The 22,931-nt window shown below is 44.9% G+C and overlaps 2 protein-coding genes across 7 annotated transcripts; one reads left to right on the top strand and one right to left on the bottom strand.

Annotated features, from left to right (window-relative positions):
- Window positions 1-1,150: 1,150 nt before the first annotated feature.
- On the bottom strand, window positions 1,151-5,678 carry LOC138923928 (GTPase IMAP family member 1-like). 2 transcript variants are annotated; one of them, XM_070266064.1, is made up of 3 exons: window positions 5,541-5,678; window positions 3,202-3,249; window positions 1,151-2,254 (listed from the first exon to the last, which is right to left on the bottom strand). In XM_070266064.1, the coding sequence occupies exons 2-3, from the start codon at window positions 3,242-3,244 to the stop codon at window positions 1,356-1,358; spliced, it is 942 nt and encodes a 313-aa protein (XP_070122165.1). In that variant the 5' UTR covers window positions 3,245-3,249; window positions 5,541-5,678; the 3' UTR covers window positions 1,151-1,355. The 2 variants fall into 2 exon arrangements, with proteins under 2 accessions (XP_070122165.1, XP_070122166.1); XM_070266065.1 differs by lacking the exon at window positions 5,541-5,678 and adding an exon at window positions 3,748-3,884.
- Window positions 5,679-14,420: 8,742 nt separating this feature from the next.
- On the top strand, window positions 14,421-22,931 carry LOC138915065 (GTPase IMAP family member 7-like). 5 transcript variants are annotated; one of them, XM_070266066.1, is made up of 4 exons: window positions 14,421-14,569; window positions 16,125-16,278; window positions 16,900-17,039; window positions 21,463-22,931. In XM_070266066.1, the coding sequence occupies exon 4, from the start codon at window positions 21,514-21,516 to the stop codon at window positions 22,360-22,362; it is 849 nt and encodes a 282-aa protein (XP_070122167.1). In that variant the 5' UTR covers window positions 14,421-14,569; window positions 16,125-16,278; window positions 16,900-17,039; window positions 21,463-21,513; the 3' UTR covers window positions 22,363-22,931. The 5 variants fall into 5 exon arrangements, with proteins under 5 accessions (XP_070122167.1, XP_070122168.1, XP_070122170.1 ...); XM_070266069.1 differs by lacking the exon at window positions 14,421-14,569 and adding an exon at window positions 16,650-16,745 and having other exon boundaries at window positions 16,149-16,278; XM_070266068.1 differs by lacking the exon at window positions 14,421-14,569 and having other exon boundaries at window positions 16,149-16,278; window positions 16,821-17,039.

The following is a 22,931-nucleotide window of genomic DNA, read 5'->3' as shown; positions in this document are numbered from 1 at the left end:
GGCCCATCCTCTGTAACACCCAACCATACAGCCACACCAGTCTAACCTCGGGTGTTCTGCGACTTTCTGCCCAGGCACCTGCCTCTCCTTCTCTTCTCCACTATCACAGAGAAGTTCGATTTTTTTTTTCTTTTGCATAAAAATCCAGGTAGATAACCACACTGAAGACATTACTCAAAATCCTGCTTCACTTTGGATAGACTAGAACCATGAAAAGTGCAAAAAAAAAAAAAAAAAGGAAACTGCTATTTTCAGTATAATTACGTTTTTCTTGTGGGTAGTAAATCCTTGTACAAGTAGGTAAACTGATGTGTCAGATGTAAACGTTAACATGTATGCCCCTGATATCGCTTCATTGATGATCCTAAAAGCCCATGAGGATCATAAAGGGATGAATCTACCATGTTGAGAACTAGAAAACTGTTAAGCGAGGCGACCCTGGGGCTGAGTGGTTAAGTTCCTGTGCTCCACTTGGGAGGCCCAGAGTTCACCAGTTTGGATCCCAGGCGCAGACCCACACAGCAGTCATCAAGCCATGCTGTGGTGGAGGCCTGCGTAGAAGAACCAGAATGACCTACAACTAGGATATACAACTATGTACTGGGGCTTTGGGGAAGGAAAAAAAAGAAGAAGATTGGCAACAGATGTCAGCTCAGGGCCAATCTTCCTTACCAAAAAAGAAAAGAAAAGTATGGTTTTCCATACTTTTCGAATGTCTGTTATGGTCTGAAGGTTTGTGTCCCCTGGGAGGTGATTAGGCCATGAGGGCAGATCCCTAATGATTGAGAATTGTGCTCATATACCACAGGCCCCAAGAGCTGGCTCATCCTTTCACCATGTGAGGACACAGCCAGCCAGCATCTGGAACGCCAAAGAGGGGTCTCACCAGAACCCGACCAGGCTGCCATCTTGATCTGGGACTTCCAAATCCGGAACTGTGGGGAAAAAAGTTTGTTGTTTATAAGCCACCCAGTCTGCAGCATTATTTTTTTAAAAATAGCAGCCCTAACGGACTAAGACCGTGTCTAAACTTTTTAAAACGCTCAAAATAAAAATCTTTGCTTTCCTTTTGCCTAATCCATTTTCTAATACGAACTATCACTCACTTCATTATTTTTCAAGAAAGGAAAGATGCATCAAGACTAAAACGTTTAAAGGACATTTTAAAGTTAGGCCAATTTATTTTAAAATGATATACATTAGCCAAAACTGAAACTTGAAAACTTAACAAGTGAACTTCGAGCTTTTACAAAATTGATGCAGTGTTCACAGATTTCCGCGACATTAACACTCTGTCTGAAACTGCAGGATTCCTTTGGAAGGAGGTTTTAAGTCCCCCCTTCAGCTCCAAGCATTCAGCTCCTCTCCCGCCAGGGGAAGGCATTTTTAAGACCTGCGCTATCTGTCGCGGCGTCCGCCTGGCGCCTGGCAAGCAGCAGGCAGAGCAGGCCCAGGGCCCCCAGCAGCGCGGCCACGACCAGCCTCGGACGGCTCCACGGCGCCCTCCCGCGCCCCCACAGCGCCGCCAGCAGCCCGCGCCCCCGCCGCCGCTGCACGCGGGCCGCCACGCTCTCCGCCACCCTGCGCAGCCGCTCCTCGGGGCGCGCGCGGCCCAGGGCGCGCGCCAGGCTGTACACGTCGTTGGTGTAGGGCGCGCCCCCGTGCGCGCGCACCAGCCGCTCCAGCAGCGCCATGAGCTCGGCCACCTGGGCCTCCCGCTCCGCGCCGCTGGCGCGGTTGTCGAAGGCGCAGACGCGGCCGCCGCACTCGGCCACCAGTTCCCGCAGCGCGCGGTTGTCGGTGCAGCGCACGTAGTCCTGCAGCGAGGTCCCGGCCAGGTCCTCCTTGTGCGTGAAGAGCAGGACTGTGCGAGCCACCGCGCCCTCGCCGAACATGGCCTTGAGCCGGCGCGCGGCCTGCTGGTCCTGGGCGGTGAAGCGGCCCAGCTGGCTGACGAGGAGCAGGGCGTGCGGCCCGGGCGCCGAGAGCAGGTAGCAGCGGCCCCTCTCGCCGCAGCCCGGCTCTGTCCTGGCGTCTTCGGCGCCGAACAGGTCCGGGGTGTCGATGACGTCCAGGTGCCAGCCGGCCCAGCGGCAGCTGCCCACGGCGCAGGTGGTGGTCACCTGCGCGGCGCTGAGCCTCGAGAGGAAGCGCCGCTGGCCCAGGATGCTGTTGCCTGTGGCGCTCTTGCCGGCCCCCGTTCTCCCGGCCAGGATGAGCCTGAGCCTGGGCTCCTGCGGGTCGTCCTCGGAACCTGCGCGGACAATGATTCGTGAGCCGCACGCCTGGAAGCGACTGAGCCTGCTGACCTGGACCTGCTGAACGCCTTTTGAACAAAGGGGACCAATAGTGCCTCAGCCTTTGCTTTTAAGGCCAACCTTCGCTGAGGTGATCTGGTTAGAGACTTTTGGACTCCGGGGTATCTTTACCCGTCTATGTCTTTCCTCTTTGGCGTCACCACATGCGCCTGGGGATGCTCCAAGACCCCGTGGGCTTTTCCCTAGAGGACGCCCCTTTGCAATTCCAGGCCGCATGGGCTGCATCTGACGTGACCTCTGGTCACCCACAGCGTGCAGAGCTGTTGCTTATTTCACGACTTCAGTGGCCTCTGCGATACTCTCCCAGGTGCCATCCCAGGAGGAAAGGCAGCAGGCCTCGTGTGGAAGGGCTGCCCAGAGCCCTAGACACCTGGGTTTGAGCTACAGCCCCGCCATCAGCCAGCTGTGTCACCTGTGAAGGTGCTTACTGTAAGAGTTAAACGTCTTCTGCAAAAATGGAAATAGATTGTTTCTCACAGGTTTGTGGGGGGTGAGCTGAGACAAGCTCTCTTCTTCCCTCCCTCCTCCTTCCCTCCTCCCTTTCCTCTCTCTCAAACCTGCTGCCTAAGAAGACAGCGGTTTAACCTTCCATCCTGTTCTCTAACACCTTCTGCCTGGCAAATCGTGTTCCCTCTAGTCCATGATTGGATCCCTTCTCCATCCTCCTCTGCGGAGATCCGAGTAGATCCATGGTCCTCATTTCCCACTTTGGGATTGGAGGCGCAGGCTAGTCACAGAACTTAATGTCTCCCAGCAGGGCAGGGGCAGAGGTCCAGCTAACGTGCAGGTGGGGCTTGTCTCTGGTCAGTCTGGAGTTGGCTCGCCCCTCATCACCCAGAGCTCACCCCTGGGGGCAGGAACGCCTTGCGAGATGTGTTCTTACCATAGGCATTTTCTTCGTCTCTTACCATCTTCCGTCCTCCCATGCTACCTGCAAGAGTCCCAAACACAGTTTGATCTTTCGTTTCTCATTCATTTATTCATCAGATAGGTATAACTCCCCACAATGTGTCAGGCAAAGTGGAAAGAGCTGGTGACCCCACAGTGAGGAGGCCACGGTTCCCTCCTGCCCCTGAACATCTGAGTTTAGGGAGGAACCTGGGAAGAGCCTGGGCTGAGGTTGGAGTGAGGCTGAGAACTTGGCTTTGTCATTTCAGGGACTCCAAGTGCAGCAGCAGAGCGCAGAGCGTGACACTCTGCGTCAGTGAGGTGGCTGTGGATGTTAATTTCCTAGGTAATTTTGTATCAGTACATGAGCCTTACATATTAAATTTTCCCAGGAGGTTCAGCAGCCAGAGGAGACTTTGGAAAACCCTGAGAACCCCAAAATTTGCCCAGTGACTTAGGGAACACCCTAGGGTGGTTGACCTGGGAAACAAACAAGAAGAAAATTGGCGTTTTGTTTGTGGAAATTGGAAAACAGACATACCTCGCAAGCTGCTCTGGACAGCCTCTGACTCTGCTCTCAGCAAGCTGGATTATTTGGCTCGCAATGTGTCTAACTCTGATCTGTGTGCTGGAGAGACTGGGGCGCTCCCCTCCGTCTCCTGATGTTCTGCCCCAAATCTGAGGCTTCTCGAAGTAAACTGATGATGCCCAGTTCAACCATCATTTAATACAATAAACGTTCAGGGAGCACATTTGCCGGATCCCACAGGTACCTGGACGCAAGTGCACAGTCTCTCCTCCATCTGCGTCTCCAGCCTCATCTCCAGCCAGTCCCCGACTCGATCAGCCGCTCCACCAGGAGCAGACTTCAGGGCCTTTCCAGCCCACCTTGTGCTTTCCCTGCTGTGACCATTCATCCTCTCCCACGTTCTGTCTGAGTCCTGCCTGAGCTCACGTGTGTTTCCAATTCTCCCTGTCCCTGTCGTCCACCTGGTTACTGCAGGTGACCGTGTTCTCTCCCACTGGCACCACACAAGGGAAAGCAAAGCAGAGGTTTGCTGAATACCTTGTCTCTGGCCAAAGGACCAAGAGGACAGGTTTGCCTGGTCCTCAGTCCAAAGTGCTCATGTTCCTGCAGTAAGTGCCCTGCCACCTCCCCAAGCCTTAAGTTCAGCCCACGGGCCTCCTGTGATTGATTAGTTTGTGTGTAGAAATCAACAAGCTGCCGTAATTGACAGCAGAGCAGAAATGAGGAAACAGCCACAAGATTAGAACAAAGATCAAGACTTTAGCCAAAGTGAGCAGTCCTCGTCAAAGATGGAAATGAGAAAGTGTGCTGCAGGGAATTCACTGAGCCCTTGGGAGGCGTTTGGAACCTCCCGCGGAGTTTGGAGTGGGATTTGAACAGTTCTCCCAAAGTTCCTAAGAGCTGAAACCTGGGGTGCACAAGACGTATTGTTGCTGAGGAACGTCAGCCGTGTAGAATCCTGTCATCTGAAAGCTCCGAGGGTCGGAGTCTGTTTACCTAGTCCAGTGCTTCTTGAACCTGCTATCTTTGGAATTGTCTAGGGGATTCTTTAAAATGAGGATTTCTTAGAGATTTTGGTTCCCATATCTGTACTTTTGAGAAATAAGTTCCCCCCTCCTGTGACTCTAAAGCGTTTGGTCCACGGTCTGAGTTTCTGATGAGTTATCCCATAGCCTCCTTCATTACACGGGTGAGAGGAGGCGAGGACGTCAAGACGGCGCAGCAGCCTGCAGAGCCCTGGGCAGCTGAGATTGGGGGCAGGTGTTGAAGGGCACACGTAGGGCGAGGGACTGAAGACCACGCTCGTAACCTTAGATGCCTCCTGCAAGACCCAGTTGTGGACAGAGCTGAGGAAAGTGGAGCGTTTCAGGAGGATTCAGTTCAGGTTTATACCGAATTTTCACTTTGTAACTTGCTCGAGTTTAGATTTGTATGTATGTCCTCAAAAATATTTTTTGCCTTGCTGAACATGCATGTGGGGAGTGTGTGTGCCTTCTAGAGTGTGCTGTGTTCCCTGTAGTGGTTCTAGCAAACACCTTCCTTATTTATTAGGGGAGGAGGGAAGGAGAGAGGATTTGATAAGACTGTGTGCCCTCCAGAGCTGGAGAAGCTGTGTCCCACTTCTTGGGAACTTACTCAATTTGAATCTCAGCACATCCTTTAAAACCTGGAGGTGTGAAGTGATTCTTTCTAGGCTCTGCTCCCCGCCACCCCTCAACCTCGTAGCTCACTCATCGGGTGACATACAGACACCGCATTCCGCACAGGTCCTCCTCCCCGGCCGGCTCCCTTGCCCTTGGGCTCACCTTTCCTGCAGAGTTGGTGAAGGGCTCTGACGCTGGCTCCCGGGAGCCTCTGACCTACTGCTTTCCCTTGGTTCTGAGGCCAGCAGGCTGTTTCCTCCCAGCACAGGAGGAAGTCTGCCTCTCAGCCCTCAGAGCTCAGGAAGCTCGGGGCGGGAGGGTCCCGAGGTGACGACTTAAAGAGACAGAAGCATTTGCCAGTGCCCTGGTGGGTATCTGATGTTTCCACTGGGAAACCACCCCCCTCACTGTGGACTATGATGACGTTTTCAGAAAGTCCTGTGACACCAACATCTTGTCTCCCAGTAGGGAAGAGCGTTTTAGGTTTCTGATGCCTGTTTTCACTTCTGGCCTTTGACCGATAATCTTATGCCCTTTTGCTTTATATTTTTCTGTAAAATGGCCTCTTGAGGGTCTCCTTCCCCAGGACAGGAATCCTTGACATGAGTGTGGACAGTGCTACCAGTGTGGACCTATCTGCCAGGAACATCACATGCAACTCTCATCATTCTCAAAGAAAAAGAGCTGTTTTCCAGCTGTTAAAAATAGCACAGCTGGTAGAGGATGGAAATTTTTCATACAAGGCTTAGTCTGTCCATCTCTGTTGGCATCTCCAACCCAAGTTACTGTCTCTCCTCTCAAGAGGGTCTTGAGAAAGGTGAGTAAAACGTGTGGAGGGAAGGCCACCACAGGATCATGGTGAAATGGGTCCTGGAGCTGGTTAGGTCATTAACAGGCCATGTGATTGTGCCTAACTCCCTTGAACTCTCTGGAATGGACTCTCCTGTATGTAGTGAGGACATTAACTTAACCTGAATCTGATTGGCGGGGTCTGATTTTCACCCATTCTTGCCAGCTCATTATCTGCAGTGAATTACCCAGCTCTCACTGAACTCCACTTGTTTGTATTCCCCCAGCTTTATTGAGATAGAATTGACATACAACATTGTGTAAGTTTAAAGTGTACGGTGTGTTGGTTTGATAGACGTACATATTGCAGAAATGATCACCACCATAGCATTAGCTAGCACCTGCACCATGTCACGTAATTACCATTTCTTTCTGGTGGTGAAGACATTTATGCTTTCTTAGCAACTTTCAAGGATATAATCTAGTATTATTAGCTGTAATCACTGTGCTGTCCATTAGATCTCCAGAACTTAGTCATCTTATAACTGGAAGTTTGTACTCTTTGACCAATATCTCCCCATTTCCCTCCATCCCCCAGCCTGTGGTAACTACCATTCTACCCTCCATTTCTATGAGTTCAGCTTTTTAAAATTCCACATAAGAAAGCATGGTATCATACAGTATTTGTCATTGTCTGTCTGACTTACTTCACTTAGCAAATGCCCTTTGGGTCCATCCATGTTGTTGCAAACCACAAGACGTCCTTCTTTTGCATGGCTGAGTAATGTTCTATTAAGTATATGTACACCACGTCGTCTTGATCCATTCATCCGTCCCACTCTAACAGGTATGAGGTGATATCTCCTTGTGGTTTTGGTTTGCATTTCTCTAATGATTGGTGATGTTGAGCACCTTTTTGTGTATCTCTTGGCCATTTGTTTATCTTTGGGAAATGTCCATTCAGTTCCCTTGCCCATTTTTTAATTGGATTGCTTGCTTTTTACTATTGAGTTGTGTGAGTTCCCTGTATATTTTGGATGTTAACCCCTTATCAGACATATGATTTGTAAATAGTTTCTCCCATTCCATAGGTTACCTTTTCATTTTGTTGATGGTTTCCTTTGCTGTGTGAAGCTTTTTAATTTGATGTAGTCCCACTTGTTTATTTTGGCTTTTTTCGCCTTTGCTTTTGGTGTCACATCAAAAAACTTATTGCCAAGACCAACGTCAAGGAACTTACCACCTATGTTTTCTTATAGGAATTTTATGGTTTCTGGTCGTATGTTCAGGTCTTAATTCATATTGAGTTGATTTTTGTGTATGGTGTAAGACAGGAGTCCAATTTTGTTCTTTTGCACATGGCTATCCAGTTTTCCCAACATCATTTATTGAAGAGGCTATCCATTTCCCATTGTGTTTATACTTGGCTCATTTGTCAATAAATTTATTGCCCATATATACATGGGTTTATTTCTGGGGTCTCTGTTCTGTTCTGTTGATCTGTTTGTCTTTTTTTTATGTGAATACCATGCTATTTTGATTAGTATAGTTTTGTAATATAGTTTGAAATTAGGAAGTGTGATGCCTCCAGCTTTTTTCTTTTTTTTAAGACTGCTTTGGCTTTTCTGGACCTTTTGTGTTTTCATACAAATTTGGGGGTTGTTTTTTCTATTTTTGTGAAAAATGCCATTGGAATTTTCATAGGGATTGCGTTGAATCTGTAGATCACTTTGTGTAGTATGGACATTTTCACGATATTAATTCTTCCAATCTGTGAGTACAGAATATCTTTCCATTTCTTTATGTTGCCTTCAGTTTCTTTCATCAATGTCTTATAGTTTTCAATGTACAGCTCTTTTACCTCCTTGCTTAAATTTATTCCTAGGTATTTTATCCTTTGCGATGCTATTGTAATGGGATTGTTTTCTTAATTTCTCTTCCTGATGAGTCATTACTAGTGTATAGAGACACAACTGATTTTTGTATATTGATTCTGTATCCTGCAGCTTTGCTGAATTTGCTTATTAGTTCTCACAGCTTTTTGGTGGAGTCTTTAGGATTTTCTATATATAAAATCATGTCATCTGCAAATAGAGACAATTTTACTTCTTCCTTTCTGATTTGGATGCCTTTTATTTCTTTTTCTTGCCTAATTACTCTGGCTGGGACTTCTAGTACTATGTTGAATAAAAGTGGAAAGAGTGGGCATCCTTGTATTTTTCTTGATCTTAGAGGAAAAGCTTTCAGCTTTTCACTGTTGAGAATGATGTTAGCTATGGGCTTGTCATATAGGACCTTTATTATGTTCAGGTGTGTTCCCTTTTTACTCAGTTTGTTGAGAGTTTTTATTGTGAATGGATGTTGAATTTTGTCAGATGCTTTTTCTGTGGCTGCTGAGATCATCAGGCAATTTTTATCCTTCATTTTGTTAATGTGGTGTATCACCTTGATTGGTTTGTGGATGTTGAACCATCCTTGCATCCCTCTCCATCTTGTGTTTGAACAGTGTCTTTTCTTGTCTAATTGCCCTAGTTAGAACCTCCTGTACAAAGATGAAATTAAGTGACAGGATCAGATATCCTTGTCTTATTCTTGATTTTAGCAGGAAAGCTTTCAGTCTTTCATCATTAAGTGTAGTACTAGTCGTGGGATTTTCATAGATGCCCTGTACCAGGTTTTAGAAGTTTCTTTCTCTTCCTAGTTTGTTGAGTGTTTTTATTATGAAACGCTATTCAATTTTGTCAAATGCTTTTTCTGGGTCTATTGAGATGATCATTTTTTTCTCATTTATTTTATTCATATGGTTTATTACATTAATTGATTTTTGGACATTAAGCCAATATTGCATTCCTGGGATAAACTTCAGTTGCTTATGGTGTATATTCCTTTTTATATTGCTAGATTCTCTTTGCTAGTATTTTGTTGAGGGTTTTTGCTTCTATGTTCATAAGAGATACTGATCTGTAGTTTTCTTTTATTGTGCTGTCTTTTTCTGGTTTGGTATCAGGATAATACTGGCATCATAGAATGAGTTGCGAAGTATTCCTCCTCTTGTATTTTTTGGAAGAGTTTGTGAAGGATTGATGTTAATTCTTCTTAAATGTTCAATAGAATTCACCAGTGAAGCCATCTGGGTCTGGGTTTTTCTTTGTAGGTAATTTTTTTGTTCGTAATTGAATCTGTTTATGTGTTACAGGTCTATTCAGATTTTATATTCCTTCTTGAGTCAGTTTTGGTAGTTTATGAATTTGTCCATTTCATCTAAGTTACCTGATTTTGTTTAGTATAGATATTTCCAGCTGTAAACTTTCCTCTAAGCATGGCTTTAGCTACACCACTTAAGTTTTGCTATGTTGTTTCTTAATTTACATTCATCTCAAGGTATTTATAGTTCCCCCTTTTGATTTCTTCTTTGACTCACTGGTTATTTAGGATTGTGTTGTTCAATATCCACATGTTACTGAATTTCCCAATTTGTTTTCTATTGTTCATTTCTAATTGCACTCCCTTTTGGCTGGTGAGCATACTATGTATGATTTCAAGCCTCTTAAATTTATTGAGGCTTATTTCATGGCCTCACAAACAGTCTCTTTAGGAGAATGTTCCTTGTGCGCTTGAAAAGAACGTATATTGTGCCGTTGTTGGGTGGAGCGTTCTGGTGTTAGACCTAGTGGATTTATAGTGTTGTGGTCACATCTTCTACATCTTTGTTAACCTTCTGATTAGTTGCTCTACGCTTTATTCAAAGTGGGGTATTGAAGTCTGCAACTATTATTGTTGAATTGTCTATTTCCCTTCTGTTATTTTTTGCTTCATGTGTTTCAGGGCTCAGTTGTTAAGTTCATATATGTTTATAATTGTTATATCTTCAGATTCATTGATTCTTTCTTCTGCTGGTTCAAATCTGCCATTAGAGCCCCTCTAGTAAATTTTTGATTTTCAATTATACTTTTCACCTCCATCATTTCTATTTTGTTCATTTAAAAAAAGATTTGTATCTCTTTCTTTTTCTTTTTTTTTGGCCGAGGAAGGTTCACCCTGAGCTAACATCTGTTGCCAATTTTCCTCTTTTTGCTGAGGCAGATTTGCCCTGAGCTAACATCTGTTGCCAGTCTTCCTCTGTTTTGTACATGAGCTGCTGTCACAGAGTGGCTGCTGACTGACGAGTGGTGCAGGTCTGTGCCCAGGAACCGAACCTGGGCTGCCTAAGCGGAGAGCACCGAACTTAATCACTAGGCCACCAGGGCTGGCCCTCTATGTCTTTCTTGATATTTTCTATTTGATGCAATAGTGTCATTGTAACTTCTTTTATTTAAGTGTGCTTTCCTTCAGTTCTTTAAACGTGTATAATTGCTGCTTTGAAGCCCCATCTTTAAATCCAATATCTGGGCCGTCTCACAGGCAGCTTCTGTTGCTTGTGTTTTTTCTGGTGAGAGATTACGCTTTCCTGTTTCTGTCTCTTATAGTTTTCATTAAAAGCTGGGCATTTTAAGGAGTACAGTGTAGCAATTCTGGGTACTGATTCACCTTCTGCTTTTCTAGGGCTCGATGTGATGCTGTTTGTGTATTTGCCTGGTGACTGGGCTGGACTCTTCCAGTGAGGTCTGTTTCCCCTGCGGCGTGAAGCCTCTGGTGTTGTCCTCAGAGGGTGCAGCCTGGAGCCTGCACACAGTCACCTGGAGTGAGAGCAGTTTAAGCAGTGCTCTCTCTGACTGTCTCCTTCCTGCTCTCTCTGTTAACCTGTGTGTCTCTGTTGGTTTTACACCTGGCTGTTAGGCTTGCTAATTACCCCCTGATTGCTCTCTTGTTTTTGACAATGACCTTGGGCATAAATTGCTCCCCCATCTGATCTGATTAAATTTTGCTTCCTCTGCAGGGGTAGTTTTCGTGGTCAGTCTTTCAGGTTTTCTCTGACCCTGGAGGGACTGTTCTTACCTGTCTCTCTTCCTGGTTCTCTCTGGCAAACTTGCTGCCCTGTGGTTTCTCCTGTGGCTCTCAGACTCCTCTAAATTGCTTACCATGAAAATCTTCATTGTTTTCAAGAGTACCCTTGACTTGAACTTCCCACACTCTGTTTAAAATAAAGTTATTTCCTTTGGGGAGAGCTGAGAAGTTCTCTGTTGTTATGGACTTCTTTTCATTCTAAACAGAATCTCTGAGCCAGAGCTCTGGGCCCAGAGCAGAAGACAGTAGTCTCTGGTCTTCTCAACTTGCCTCTCCCTGCATGGAACCTCCATCATGTGAGGGAGCTGCAGTGTGGGCAGTTGGGGTCCCAGTATTTTTAGCCTGTTGTGCCTGGGACAGAGCCCCTGCCCTGTGAACAGAGGAGCAGTAGGGTGCTGTTGGCGGCACTTCCCAGGAGTCCCCTCTGCAATTCATAGCTAGAGGGGATGGTCACTGCTTCCAGTCTACCCCTATCTGTAGGATGCTCTTGATGAGCAGCTAAAGGGAGAGGGAGCCCCGTCTTCTTGCCCACACCTGCCCAGAGTGGAGTTTCCTTCAGGCTGAGCTGAGGATGGGTTGGGGAAGGAGGAATTAGGTCATGGCTCAAGTACCACACAGAGTGTCACTGTTCTTACTAAGATTTATCAGGTTTTAAAAAAATAAGTATTTCTTCATTTGCTCTATGGCATTCAGACAACTTTTAGAGACTTTAAATTTTTTTTCACTTGTTCTGGTTATTCCACTAGCAATGTCTGCAGGATTCTTCATGGTCCTTTCTGGAAGTGGAAACCATGTCAGTAGTTGTAGATTAAACTTTGGCCACATTGCTAGCTCCTCTCTGCTTTCTTCCTGCTGAGTACGTGGATTTTCTATAGTTTAGTTTTCCCTTCTTGTGGTTCTTTATTGCAATTGAATGAAATACTGCAAAATGGGAACCTAGGAGGCAGCTGCCGTTCTCTTCCAGATTGCTATCTTTATCTGGAGTCCTTGGTTTTCCACTAAATGCAAATGTGTTATACATGCAGAGGATACGAGAAATGTTGGTGCCTCCTTATATTTCTAAATAATCATTAATTGTCTTTCACAGCTTAGAGATGAGTCATTTAAATACAATTTTCAAGTTATGCTTCTTCATGATAAACAATAGTCAAAAGGAATGAGGCTGCTCAGCTGCTAGTTGGCTCTTGAGGCTTTGAGAACTTCATTGTTAGAATTTTGGAACATGACAACCTGCATATGCACCTATTCCAGTTTAGAGCAGAGCTTCTCTTGCTGAGCTCATGTCAGAGTCAAAGTGCCTGCTGTTGTGCCTGCTCTGAACGAGGCCCTGGGTGGGTTTGGAGGCTCACAGGAAAACTCTGCCACTTCATCCTCAGGCAGCAGCAGCCTGAGGAGGGTCCGAAAAGGAGCCTGAGCACAGTTTGGAGTGACCTCCACGGTGTGATTTCTCCTTGGCCCAGTCTTTCTACCCTCATTCCTTCTGAACGCTGCAGCAGGTACAAACAAGGGGACATGGCCCTGCGACCCAGCCTTTCCAGCCTGTGCTTTGACCACAACTCTCTGTGCAGAATAAGACAGAGTCAGGGGAGGAGAGGCAGGAAGTGGCTGTGGCTGAGGCAGGATGCCTGTTTTTCTGTGCACAAGTGAATTTACAAAACATCATCGGGTTGCTCATTTCTTGAAAATATAGGGGATTATGAGAAAAACAATGTGATATGCTGAGATATGCATTACAATTGTTCTCTTTACTCCTTGTTAAATTTTATTTCTAGAATTTATCACGAGCACTAAAGCACTTAAGAACACTCTCTTAATGCAAGGATTGGAGTGAAGCAACAAAAGACGTCAGATTGAAACCAAAAGGAGAAAATGAAGATCATAGTGGAAATTGTGCAGACCAAATTGCAAATCCCAGAAAGAAGGGAAGTTACTGAGCGCTGTTGGGTGGTCGTGGCGGCCTCTGAATCTTTTCCCCGATTCCTCTCCTCCTAGGCAGCCTCTTCTTCTTCCACTAGGGTCATGGAATGGCTAAGAGTTCAGGGATATGCAGGCAAACCTTGTGGGCTTTGGAGGGATGGGACTAAAAATTCTGGTAGCCGAGTGAGGAAGGGAGCCGTGGGTGTGTTGAGAGCAGCAGGAAGCTGTGGGGAAAATGCCTGATTCTTTGTTCTTGCTTTCTTGGCTGTTGGTGCCAAAGGGTAAATGACGTTGACTCTGTCACTGTCTGTAACTATACGTTTCCCTGATGACCCTAGGGACTCAAACGCCCTGGGAGAGGGGCCTGTGCTCATATTGCTCCCTCTCGCCAGACCGCTTAAGCCAAGAGCCCAGCTCTTGTGGTCTCCCTTTGAGGACAATTGCTCTCTGTGCTGCTGCTGGAGGTTTGTAACTATAACCACCCGACGTCTGAGAAGTAGCATGAGTGAGCGGAGCTGGGCTCATGATCGTGCCACTGGGAGAGTCTGGGGACTTGTTCTCATTGGACAAAGCCCGAATGTTATTGTCTGACACAGTTCCACAGCAGGCATCAGTCTGAGACAATGCAACACCACCCCATCTTCGCATCTGTAGAGATACTGTGGCTCAGAGGGCTCATGAGTTTTTTCGCTGAAAGCCATAGGTCTTGCTAGTGGCAGAATCAGACCCACATGCTTTCTCCCTGAGTGTGCGGCTTATATTAGAGGGAGATGCCCAGTGCTGTTGGGCTGATATGCGACTCCAGTACTGAAGCTCATGGAACAAAACAGTTGCCATTGGGGGAACAGAGGGTGTGATTGACCTACTTAGACAGGGTAGTAATCCTGTGCAGCCAGCGTAGCCTAGGAGGAAGGCTCCTGGATATTTAGACGCTTCACAGCTTGTTTTGTCTTATTGTGAGGGGATAATGCCCCCCTCCCCCTTTTCTTTTAGATAAAACCGTTCTTTTGTGTGAGTTTGGTATCCTGTAAGAGCGTGAGCTTGGCTCTTGCTGGTGGGACTGGGCCATGCTGGGAGGCGGACGTGGTCTGATAACCCCTCAGCTCAGCCCATCCGGGAGTCTGCCTGTGCCCCTCATGAGTCAGGAGGCCTCAACTGCACTCTCAGGACTTGAGTCCCTCTGTCCCTCTTTAAAAGAAACGTTTTTTTGTTTTGGTTTTGGTGTTGAATAAATTGTTGACAAAAACTAAACTCCCCTGAGAATTTTAAAGCTAAATTCTCTGAGGAAGCCAGCGTCTCTCCTCCCTGAGATTCCATGGTCATCTGGGCCTGCCGTGTGGGTGGGACTGAGGGAGAAGATGTGCTCATAAGGTTGCACCGCTCAGACTGCGCAGTGCAGAAGGGGAAATCTTTGAGTCGTTAAGAGGATGGAACGAACTGCAGGCAGAAGAAGAGGTGTAGGAAGGAGAAGGTGGTGCATTAGATTCCCAGGGCTGCCGTGACAGATCCCTGCACACCGTGTGGCTTAACACAACAGAAAGGTATTGTCTGTTAGTTCCGGGAGTCCCAAATCAGAGTGTCGCAGAGCCTTGCTCTCTCTGAAGGCTCCAGGGGAGGACCCTTCCTTGCGTCTTCACAGCTTCTGGTGGTTGCTGGGAATCCTTCGCATTCCTCGGCTTGTTAGTGTATCACTCCAGTCTCTGTCCTCGTGCATTTTACCGTAAATCAGCAAGAGAACCCAGGCAACACCATCCACACTTTGCTCGGACACCTCCTCAGCTAAATATTCAAGTTCTTTGCCTACGAGTTAGGCTTTCCACCCAGTGGTAGAGCATAATTCAACCGACTTCTCGGCCACTTTATACCAAGTATCACCTTTCCTCCAGTGCCTGATAGCGTGTTCCACTCTTGGATCTGAGATCTGACCAGAAGTACCTTTAATGTTCGCTTGTCCACCAATAGTCTCTTCAAGGCAATCTAGGACTTTTCTATCCGGCGCCTCAAAATTCTTCCAGTTTATGTCCATTCCCCAATTTCAAAACCACTTCTACATTTTAGGTATTTTTTAACGCAGCACCCCACTTCCTGTACCAAAACCTAAGTTAGTTTCCATGGGCTGTTGTCACAAATGGGCACGAACTGGGTGGCTTACATCAGCAGAGATCGGTCGTCTCACAGTCGGAAGGTAGAAGTCCAACACCGAACTGCTCTCGGGGCCGCGCTGTCTCTGACGCCTCTGAGAGGATTCTCCTTTGCCTCCTCCAAGCTTCTGGAGGCTGCTGGCCACCCTGGGCCTTCTTTGGCCTGTAGATGTGTCACTCCAATCTCTGCCTCTGTTGTCACCTGTTGTTCCCCTCTGTGCATCTGTGTCCAAATTTCCCTCCTTTCATATTGATACAGTCATTGGATTAAGGCCCCCCCCCCCCTTAGTGACCTCATCTTAAATGGATTACTTGCAAAGACCCTATGAAGTCACAGTCTCAGGTACCAGTGGTTAGGACTTGACCCCATCTTTGGGGGAGACAATGCAACCTCTAACAGGTGCTCAAGGACCAGTGTACCCAGTTGGAAGGTGAAATGCCCTGATCTCTGTCTTCCCAGGCCTAGTTGTAGTTAGTAGGTTAAACCCATGTGCTCATTGGAAAATGTTTTCCAGGCCTCGTCTTCCTCTTTTTCTCTTGGTTCCCAATGGTTTAGACCCTTTGGCTTAGTTTCTGAGTGCTGTTAACTTCGGAAAGAGTAACATGAGACCTTCCTGAAAGACTATAGTAAAAACCCACATTATAGGGTCACTGGGAAGCATCCCCAGGCTCTAAACTTGGAAACACCAAGCCACATATCTGAGTTCTTTCTTCCCCGAATCACCCTGCAGTCTCCCACCCCACCCAGGGGAGATGAGCAGACCTTGTGCCTGGCTTCCTGGGCCAGATGTGGGTCATTTAATAAGGTCCCTTTGGCTCCACCACTATAACCCAAAACAGTGAATGTAGCTTTGGAAATTCTGGTGCGCTAGCAGGCACGTGGAGAAAAAGCTTTCAACTTGCGAACACTGAAGCACCCACCAAATCATGAGGCAATATTTCTGTCTCTTTAAAGGCAGAGAGTTCCTTCACTGGCTCCACCCAATCTGAGTTTCCTCACTCAGAGGTTTCAGAGGATGCAAAGGCTTTTTCCCCAAAGTTAAAGCAAAAGCACCATTTCAAAGAGCTTCTTTGGAGAGGACTTGAGAACTCAACTCATTCAAAAGAAGGTGAGCCTGGCTGAGAAGAGGCCCCCTGAGCATAGAGCTGTGAGGGGCAGTAGGATCCAGGGCACTGCCTGGGGTGTAGATTCTGGTATGAGTGTGGTGGGAGAGATGTGGTGGTGGAGGGTAGGGTGGGGAGTGAGGAGACGGCGTCTGTCCATCTCCTATGTAACGGGACAAACTTGTGCTGCGTAGGGCTCCTTCCATCCAGTTGCTCCTGTGATGGACATGAGTGCTGCCTGATAACCCATCCTCTTCCCTGACTAGGAAGTTAGTGTCCCCAGGGCAGGTCTTAGAGCACTTTAGAGACCACCTAGTCTTTTTACTGAAAAAGAAGCAGAATCCCAGAGTGTGGTGACTCTCCAGGGGTTACACAGGTCACTAACGGCAGAGGAAATTTGGAATTCGGTTTGCTGAATCCTTTCCAGCAGTTAACAGAGAGAAGCTGTGTCCCCAGCAGTGTAAGAGACGAGGTGAGGAGGGGAGAGGGTCAGCTACGCTAAGGAGACAACGTGTGTGACGCCCTCCTCGTTCCTGCCTAATTACAGCCTTGCTGCCAGTTCTCGCTTCTGGAAAGAGCGGACTGTCTTCCCTGCTCTGCCCTGATCTCTCTCTGTCCTGATGCAGACTGAAATTTAGAGCCGTGCTCCTGAGGAGGAACCCAGAAGAGGCCGTAGTGTGCAGTGGTTAAGAGCGAGCGCGGCGTGGTCGGACAGACTTTGAGCTGGATCCCCCTCTGCCCACAACCTTTAGCACCGTGACCTTGGGCAAGTTTCTCAGTATTTTTGAGCCACATCTACTTCCTCACTTAAAAAATTAGAATAATAAAATTAGTTTCGTTGCAGATCATATTTTGGGAGTAAATGAGATAATGTGCGAAACATATTTTTCATGGTGCTTAGTATACAGTGTGTGTTCAGGAGTAGTTATACTATACACAGGTTAAGTTTTTCATTACGGAAAAGTTTTAACTTATTCGAAGATAAGGAGAATAATATAAGGAACTTTCCTGTGCCTATACCAAGATTCAACCATTATCAATTGATGCAGTTTTGTTTCCTCTATTACTCAGCACTCTCTATCCTCCTCAGATCATTTTCAACTAAATATCTGACATGACGTCACTCCATCAGTAAATATTTGAATATGTCTGTCTGAAAGATAAGGGCTGTGTCAAAAATATTACCATAATCAGACTTCAGAAAGCAACTAGAATTTTAAAAAATATTACTGATTATATTCAGACTTCTCTGATTGTCTCATAATTTTTAAAATTGTTTGATGTCAGATCTAAATAAGGTCCATAACTTGCAACTGTTCAATATTTCTTAAGTTTAGCTTAATATTAGGTTTTCACCTTCCTTGTTCTTTCTCTAAAATATCTTTTTTTAAGAAAGGGGAAGTTTTTTGTCTAACAGACTTGGACAGTGTACTTTTTGTCGATTGCATCCTCAAGATGTCATTTACCACGCTCTTCTAGTTCTAGTGTTTTGTGTGAATTTATATTTAGGGAGAGGCTTAATCAGATTCAGGTTTGACTGGTGTTTTGGTGGGACTGCTTCAGAGGTGCAGCTGTGAACTTCCATCAGAAGATGCGTGATGTCCTGTTGTCTCTCCTTCTGTGATGTTAGCAGACAGTGATGACTGCCTGGAGTAAATTTGTTTCATTAAGGGTCACAAATAAGGATATTCCATCTTTCTTTCTTCATTTATTAGATAGAATAATCCTATAAAAAGAAACTTCCCCTTGGCAATCCTTTCAATCCACGAGGTACAGTTGTTATAAGGAAGACAAGAGAAGTGCTTGATTCTTTCCCTTTTTGTCAATGTTCAGAATGATTAGATGCTCTCCTGGCAGACTCCAAGGAGAGCAAGTGACTTCTTTTCCGAAGGTGGAACTGTTAGCAACTCATGGATTTCAACACATTTGATATATTTCAATCCTTTGGAATTATTATTCTTATTGACGCTCAAATGGTCTCATCTTTGTCCAGTGGGAGCCTCTTCAAGTTGGCTCTTGAGTCTCTTTGGTAAGATCCCAGAATTTTTGGTAGCGTCCTGGCTTTCTAGTATGACAAGGTGGTCTAGGGTCAGCTTGTACATTTCCTGGCCCAGACCCGGAATCAGTTCTTCCTTCTAAGAGCCTTAATTTTTTGTTGGTGGGAAATGGCATTTGAAGACCACAATCTGGGCACTAAGGGTACTTGTTGCTACTGGGCTCATTGTTATTTTTATGCCTTTACAATGGACTTCAAAACTAGATACACACACACACACAGACAACTAAGGATCGGATTCCTTAAAACAATTTATGATTTTTGCAAATTATTATATATTGCAATGATTATAAATTGCAAATTATGCAATTTATGCAGGGTTTTTTTGGCCTTAAGGTATTTCCCACTAGGGATGAACAATGAGATTACTGCATTTTCAGTCTCTTGGACCAATTCTTTCTGTGTCTCATCTACTACACACACACAGTTAGGTTCATTCGTTTCATTTGCTTTTGCTTTTCACTGGTATTTTTTAAATGTAATTTTTGTTGTATAATTATGTAAACTATTCACGTGGATTCAAGATCAAATCTAGCAAATCTGAATATATCCAAAAAGTCTAGTTTTCATCTTTTATCCCGGTTCCTCCCCCTGTTCCTCCCACTCCGTGTAAGTAACACTTTGTTTAGTTTTCAGATTAGCCAGCCCTGGCGCTCTAGTGGTTAAGATTCGGCAGGTTCATTTCTTGGTCAGGGAGCCACACCACTGTCTGTTGGTGTCACACTGTGGCAGCTGCATGTTGCTGTGATGCTGAAAGCTGTGCCACTGGCATGTCAAATAGCAGCAGAGTCACGAGTGGCGGACAGGTTTCAGCAGAGCTTCCAGACTAAGACAGACTGAGAGGAAGCACCGGGCCACCTAATTCTGAAAAAACTAGCCATGAGAACCCTGAGAATCGCCGTGGAGCATTGTCTGATGTAGTGCTGGATGGTGAGGGTGGCACCGAAAGACCGGGCAGAGTTCTGCTCTGCTGTCCACAAGTTCGCCAGGAGGCAGAATTGACTCCATGGCACTAACAGCAAAGTTTTCAGATTACCCTGACGTTGCTTTCTCCTATATTTGAAAATATACATCTTATATTTTATATGTGTAGTTCATATTCCTCCCTGTTAGAGAAGCGGTAGTAAACTGTACATCACTTTCTTCACTTTGCTTTTTTTGCTTGATGATACATCCTGGAGACCTCTCTATACTGGTTTATAGAGATAGTGCTCATTCCTTTTCACAGTTGCAGAGTACTTCACTGTGTGAATACCTAGGTCTATTCACCCAGTGCCCTAATGATGGGCCTTTGATAGGGTTTTGGTCTTTTGCTATTACAAATAGTGGTGCAGTGAATAGCCTTGTGCATAATTTTTGTCTGTATTTTTGTCAGTGTAGCTTTGGAATAAATCCTAAAATTGGGATTTCTAGTCAAACGGTAAATGCAGATGGACTTTTGCAAGATGCTGCTAACTTCTCCTCTGTAGTCGGGGCTGCCTTTCCACTCCCTCTGGCCGTGTGGGAGAGCACCCGCTTCCCCTGTACCTTTACCAACAGATTGTGCCAGCCGACTTCTGGATTTCTGACAAAGCTGTAGGTGAGAAGTAGTGTCTCAGTGAAATTCTAATTTATTTATTTTGTTTTTTCTACATTTTGACTTATTTTTCTCTATTTTGAAGGAATGTGAATATCTTTTTATATATTCAAGGGACATTTACGTTTCTTTTTTTCTTTGAACTGTTTATTCATATCTCTTGCTTCATTTTCTATCAAGTTGTTGGTCTTTTGTTTCTCTCCTTTTCGATTTTCTTTGTCTAATACGGGAATTAACCCTCTTGGATTTACGTTGGAATTTTTTCCCCTAGTTTGACATTTGTTTTTCAATTTGTCTGTGGTGATTTTTGCCTCACATTGTCGTTTATATTTTTATGTAATCAAATTTATGAGTCTTTTTCCTTCCTCTGTTTCAAATCCTAGCAATATTTCCCCTGCCCTCAGGTTACAAAGAATTCATCTGTGTTTCTTCTATTATTTATAGGGATTTGTGTCTTACCTTTCAGTTCTGATCTACTTGGAATTTGAATGGCATGAGGAAACGGATGCAGTTTCATTTTTTCTGTCAGGTTATGTAGTTATCCCGGTGTTGCTTATTAGTCCATCTTTTTTCCCATTGGTGTGAGATGTTGCCTTATTGAATATAAATGTAGCATAATATAATCGAATTGAATATAAGTGAATATAGTATGATCAATTCGGTCTATTTGTGAATTTTCTGATTTTGTTTCCCTGCTCTGTCTCTCTTTGCATGCACCGACATCATACTGCTTTAATTATACAAACCAGAATGTTTTACTCTCTGGTAGAACTAGTCTTCCTTCATGGTTCTTGTTTTTCTTGGTTGCCCAGCTAATTTTCTTTATTCTTCATCCAACTGAACTTTATAATCAACTATTTTAGCTGCAGAAAAAAAGTAATGGCATAATTTTTAAAATTTATATTTATATAAAATCATATTAAAAACATCTATGAATTCCAATTTAATGAAATGCTTTAAACATGAATCAGTGTTGAATTTGGTTAAATGTCTTTTCTGCATCTAGCTAATTTTCTTCTTAATCTGTTAAGGAGATGTGTTGTAAGAATCAATTTTTCTCATATTGAACCACCCTAATATTTCTGAATAAATCACACTTAATCATGGTGTATTACTTTTTAGTGTCCAATAATATATTTAGGATGTTTGTATCAAAATTCACAAATGAACCATGTCTGTAGATTTATTTATTGGTGAAATCTTTTTTAGCCTTTGGGGTCAATATCACCCTTGCTTCATGAAAATAATTGAAAGTTTTCATTCTCTTTATATGATCAGGAATAGTTTATGTAGCATCAAGATGATCAGATCTTTAAAGGTTTAAATGAGTTCCCCTGTGAAGCCATCTATCTGGACCTGGTATTTTTTTGTGGGGAAACTCCTTAACTCCTTTCTCTATTTGTCTTTCATAGTAGTTGAACTGTTTCATCTTTCTGTCTCTACTGGGATAAATATGGATAATAGACTATTACAAATTTTCAGGGAGGAGAAGAAAGAAAAGAGAGTTGGGAATGGTTCCTATTTACTGAAATTGAACCTTTTTTCTCTTCTTCTCAGCCTTCCTAACCTCCAGGTCTTGTGGGTCCCTAAGTCCCAGATCCTCTGAACATGGCTGCTGCTCAGGACAACACTCTGAGGATTGTTCTGGTAGGGAAAACTGGAAGTGGGAAAAGTGCGACAGCAAACACCATCCTTGGGAAAAACGTGTTTGTTTCTCGAATTTCTGCTCAAGCTGTTACCCCGACCTGTCAAAAAGCATCCCGGGAATGCAAAGGGAGGGACCTTCTTGTTGTTGACACCCCAGGGCTCTTTGACACCAAGGAGAAGCTGGCGAACACCTGTAGGGAAATCAGCCGGTGTGTTCTCTCCTCCTGCCCTGGGCCTCACGCCATCATCATGGTTCTGAGGCTGGGCCGCATCACAGAGGAAGATCAGAATACCATCGCATTGATCAAGGCTCTCTTTGGGAAGGCAGCCATGAAGCACATGATCATCTTGTTCACTGGCAAAGATGGTTTGGAGGGTCAGAGACTATGCGACTTTATAGCAGAGGCGGATGTGAAGCTGAGAAGCGTGGTCCAGGAGTGTGGGGACCGCTGCTGCACCTTCAACAACAAAGCAGACGAAGCTGAGAAGGAAGCTCAAGTGCAGGAGCTGGTGGAGCTGATAGAGAACATGGTGCAGAAGAACAGAGGGACTTACTTTTCAGACGCCATATACAAGGACACAGAGCACAGGCTGAAACGAAAGGCAGAGGTCTTGAAGATGATGTACACTGACCAAAAAAACCATGAAATTGAACTAGTAAACAAGGAATATGCTGATAAACTGCGAGAAATAGAGGAAAAAATTGAATTACTAAAGCTGAAATATGATGAACAAATAAGAAATATAAGACAAGAAACTAAGAGGAGTCTATTCCAAGATGTCTTAGATGGGATTTTGAATATGTTTTAATAAATATGGCATGTGTTTTGGAAGCAATGTAAATTTCATTTTTTTCTTAATTTACTCTGATTTGTTACTATGGTGTTTATATTTTCCAAAGATGGCTACGCCAGTATCTTCTATCCTACTTATTCTTCTTCTATCTGATGTTGATACTCCTTCCATTGAGTTATGGGATCTGTGCCCCTTACCCTGAAATTGGATGGACTTCGTGACTGCTTTGATAAATAGTGGATAGTTGGAGCAACACCATGTGACTGCTCAGGTTCAAGAGGGAAATTGACGCATTGCTCTCTTGTCATGTTTGCCTTTGGAACTTGGCCACCATGTTGTGAGGGAGCTCAAGTTGCCCGTCAAGAGGCCCACATACAAGGATTTCAAGTCACGGGCCCACTTCCCTGGCTGATCTTTCATCTGCCAGCCTCGCAAGTGAGGCAACAGAGAGAAGTGGATTGTCCAGCTGCCAACTGAGCCACCTCTGAGGAAGCTGCAAAGAGCAAAGATGAGCCACTCTCACTGAGTCCTGCCCAAATGGCAGATTCATTAGAAAAATAAAGGATTCTTGCTGTTTTAAACCA

This window comes from Equus caballus, chromosome 4, assembly GCF_041296265.1.
Source record: "Equus caballus isolate H_3958 breed thoroughbred chromosome 4, TB-T2T, whole genome shotgun sequence".
Taxonomy (NCBI): Eukaryota; Metazoa; Chordata; class Mammalia; order Perissodactyla; family Equidae; genus Equus; species Equus caballus.
This window is presented reverse-complemented; position numbering and strand designations above follow the sequence as displayed.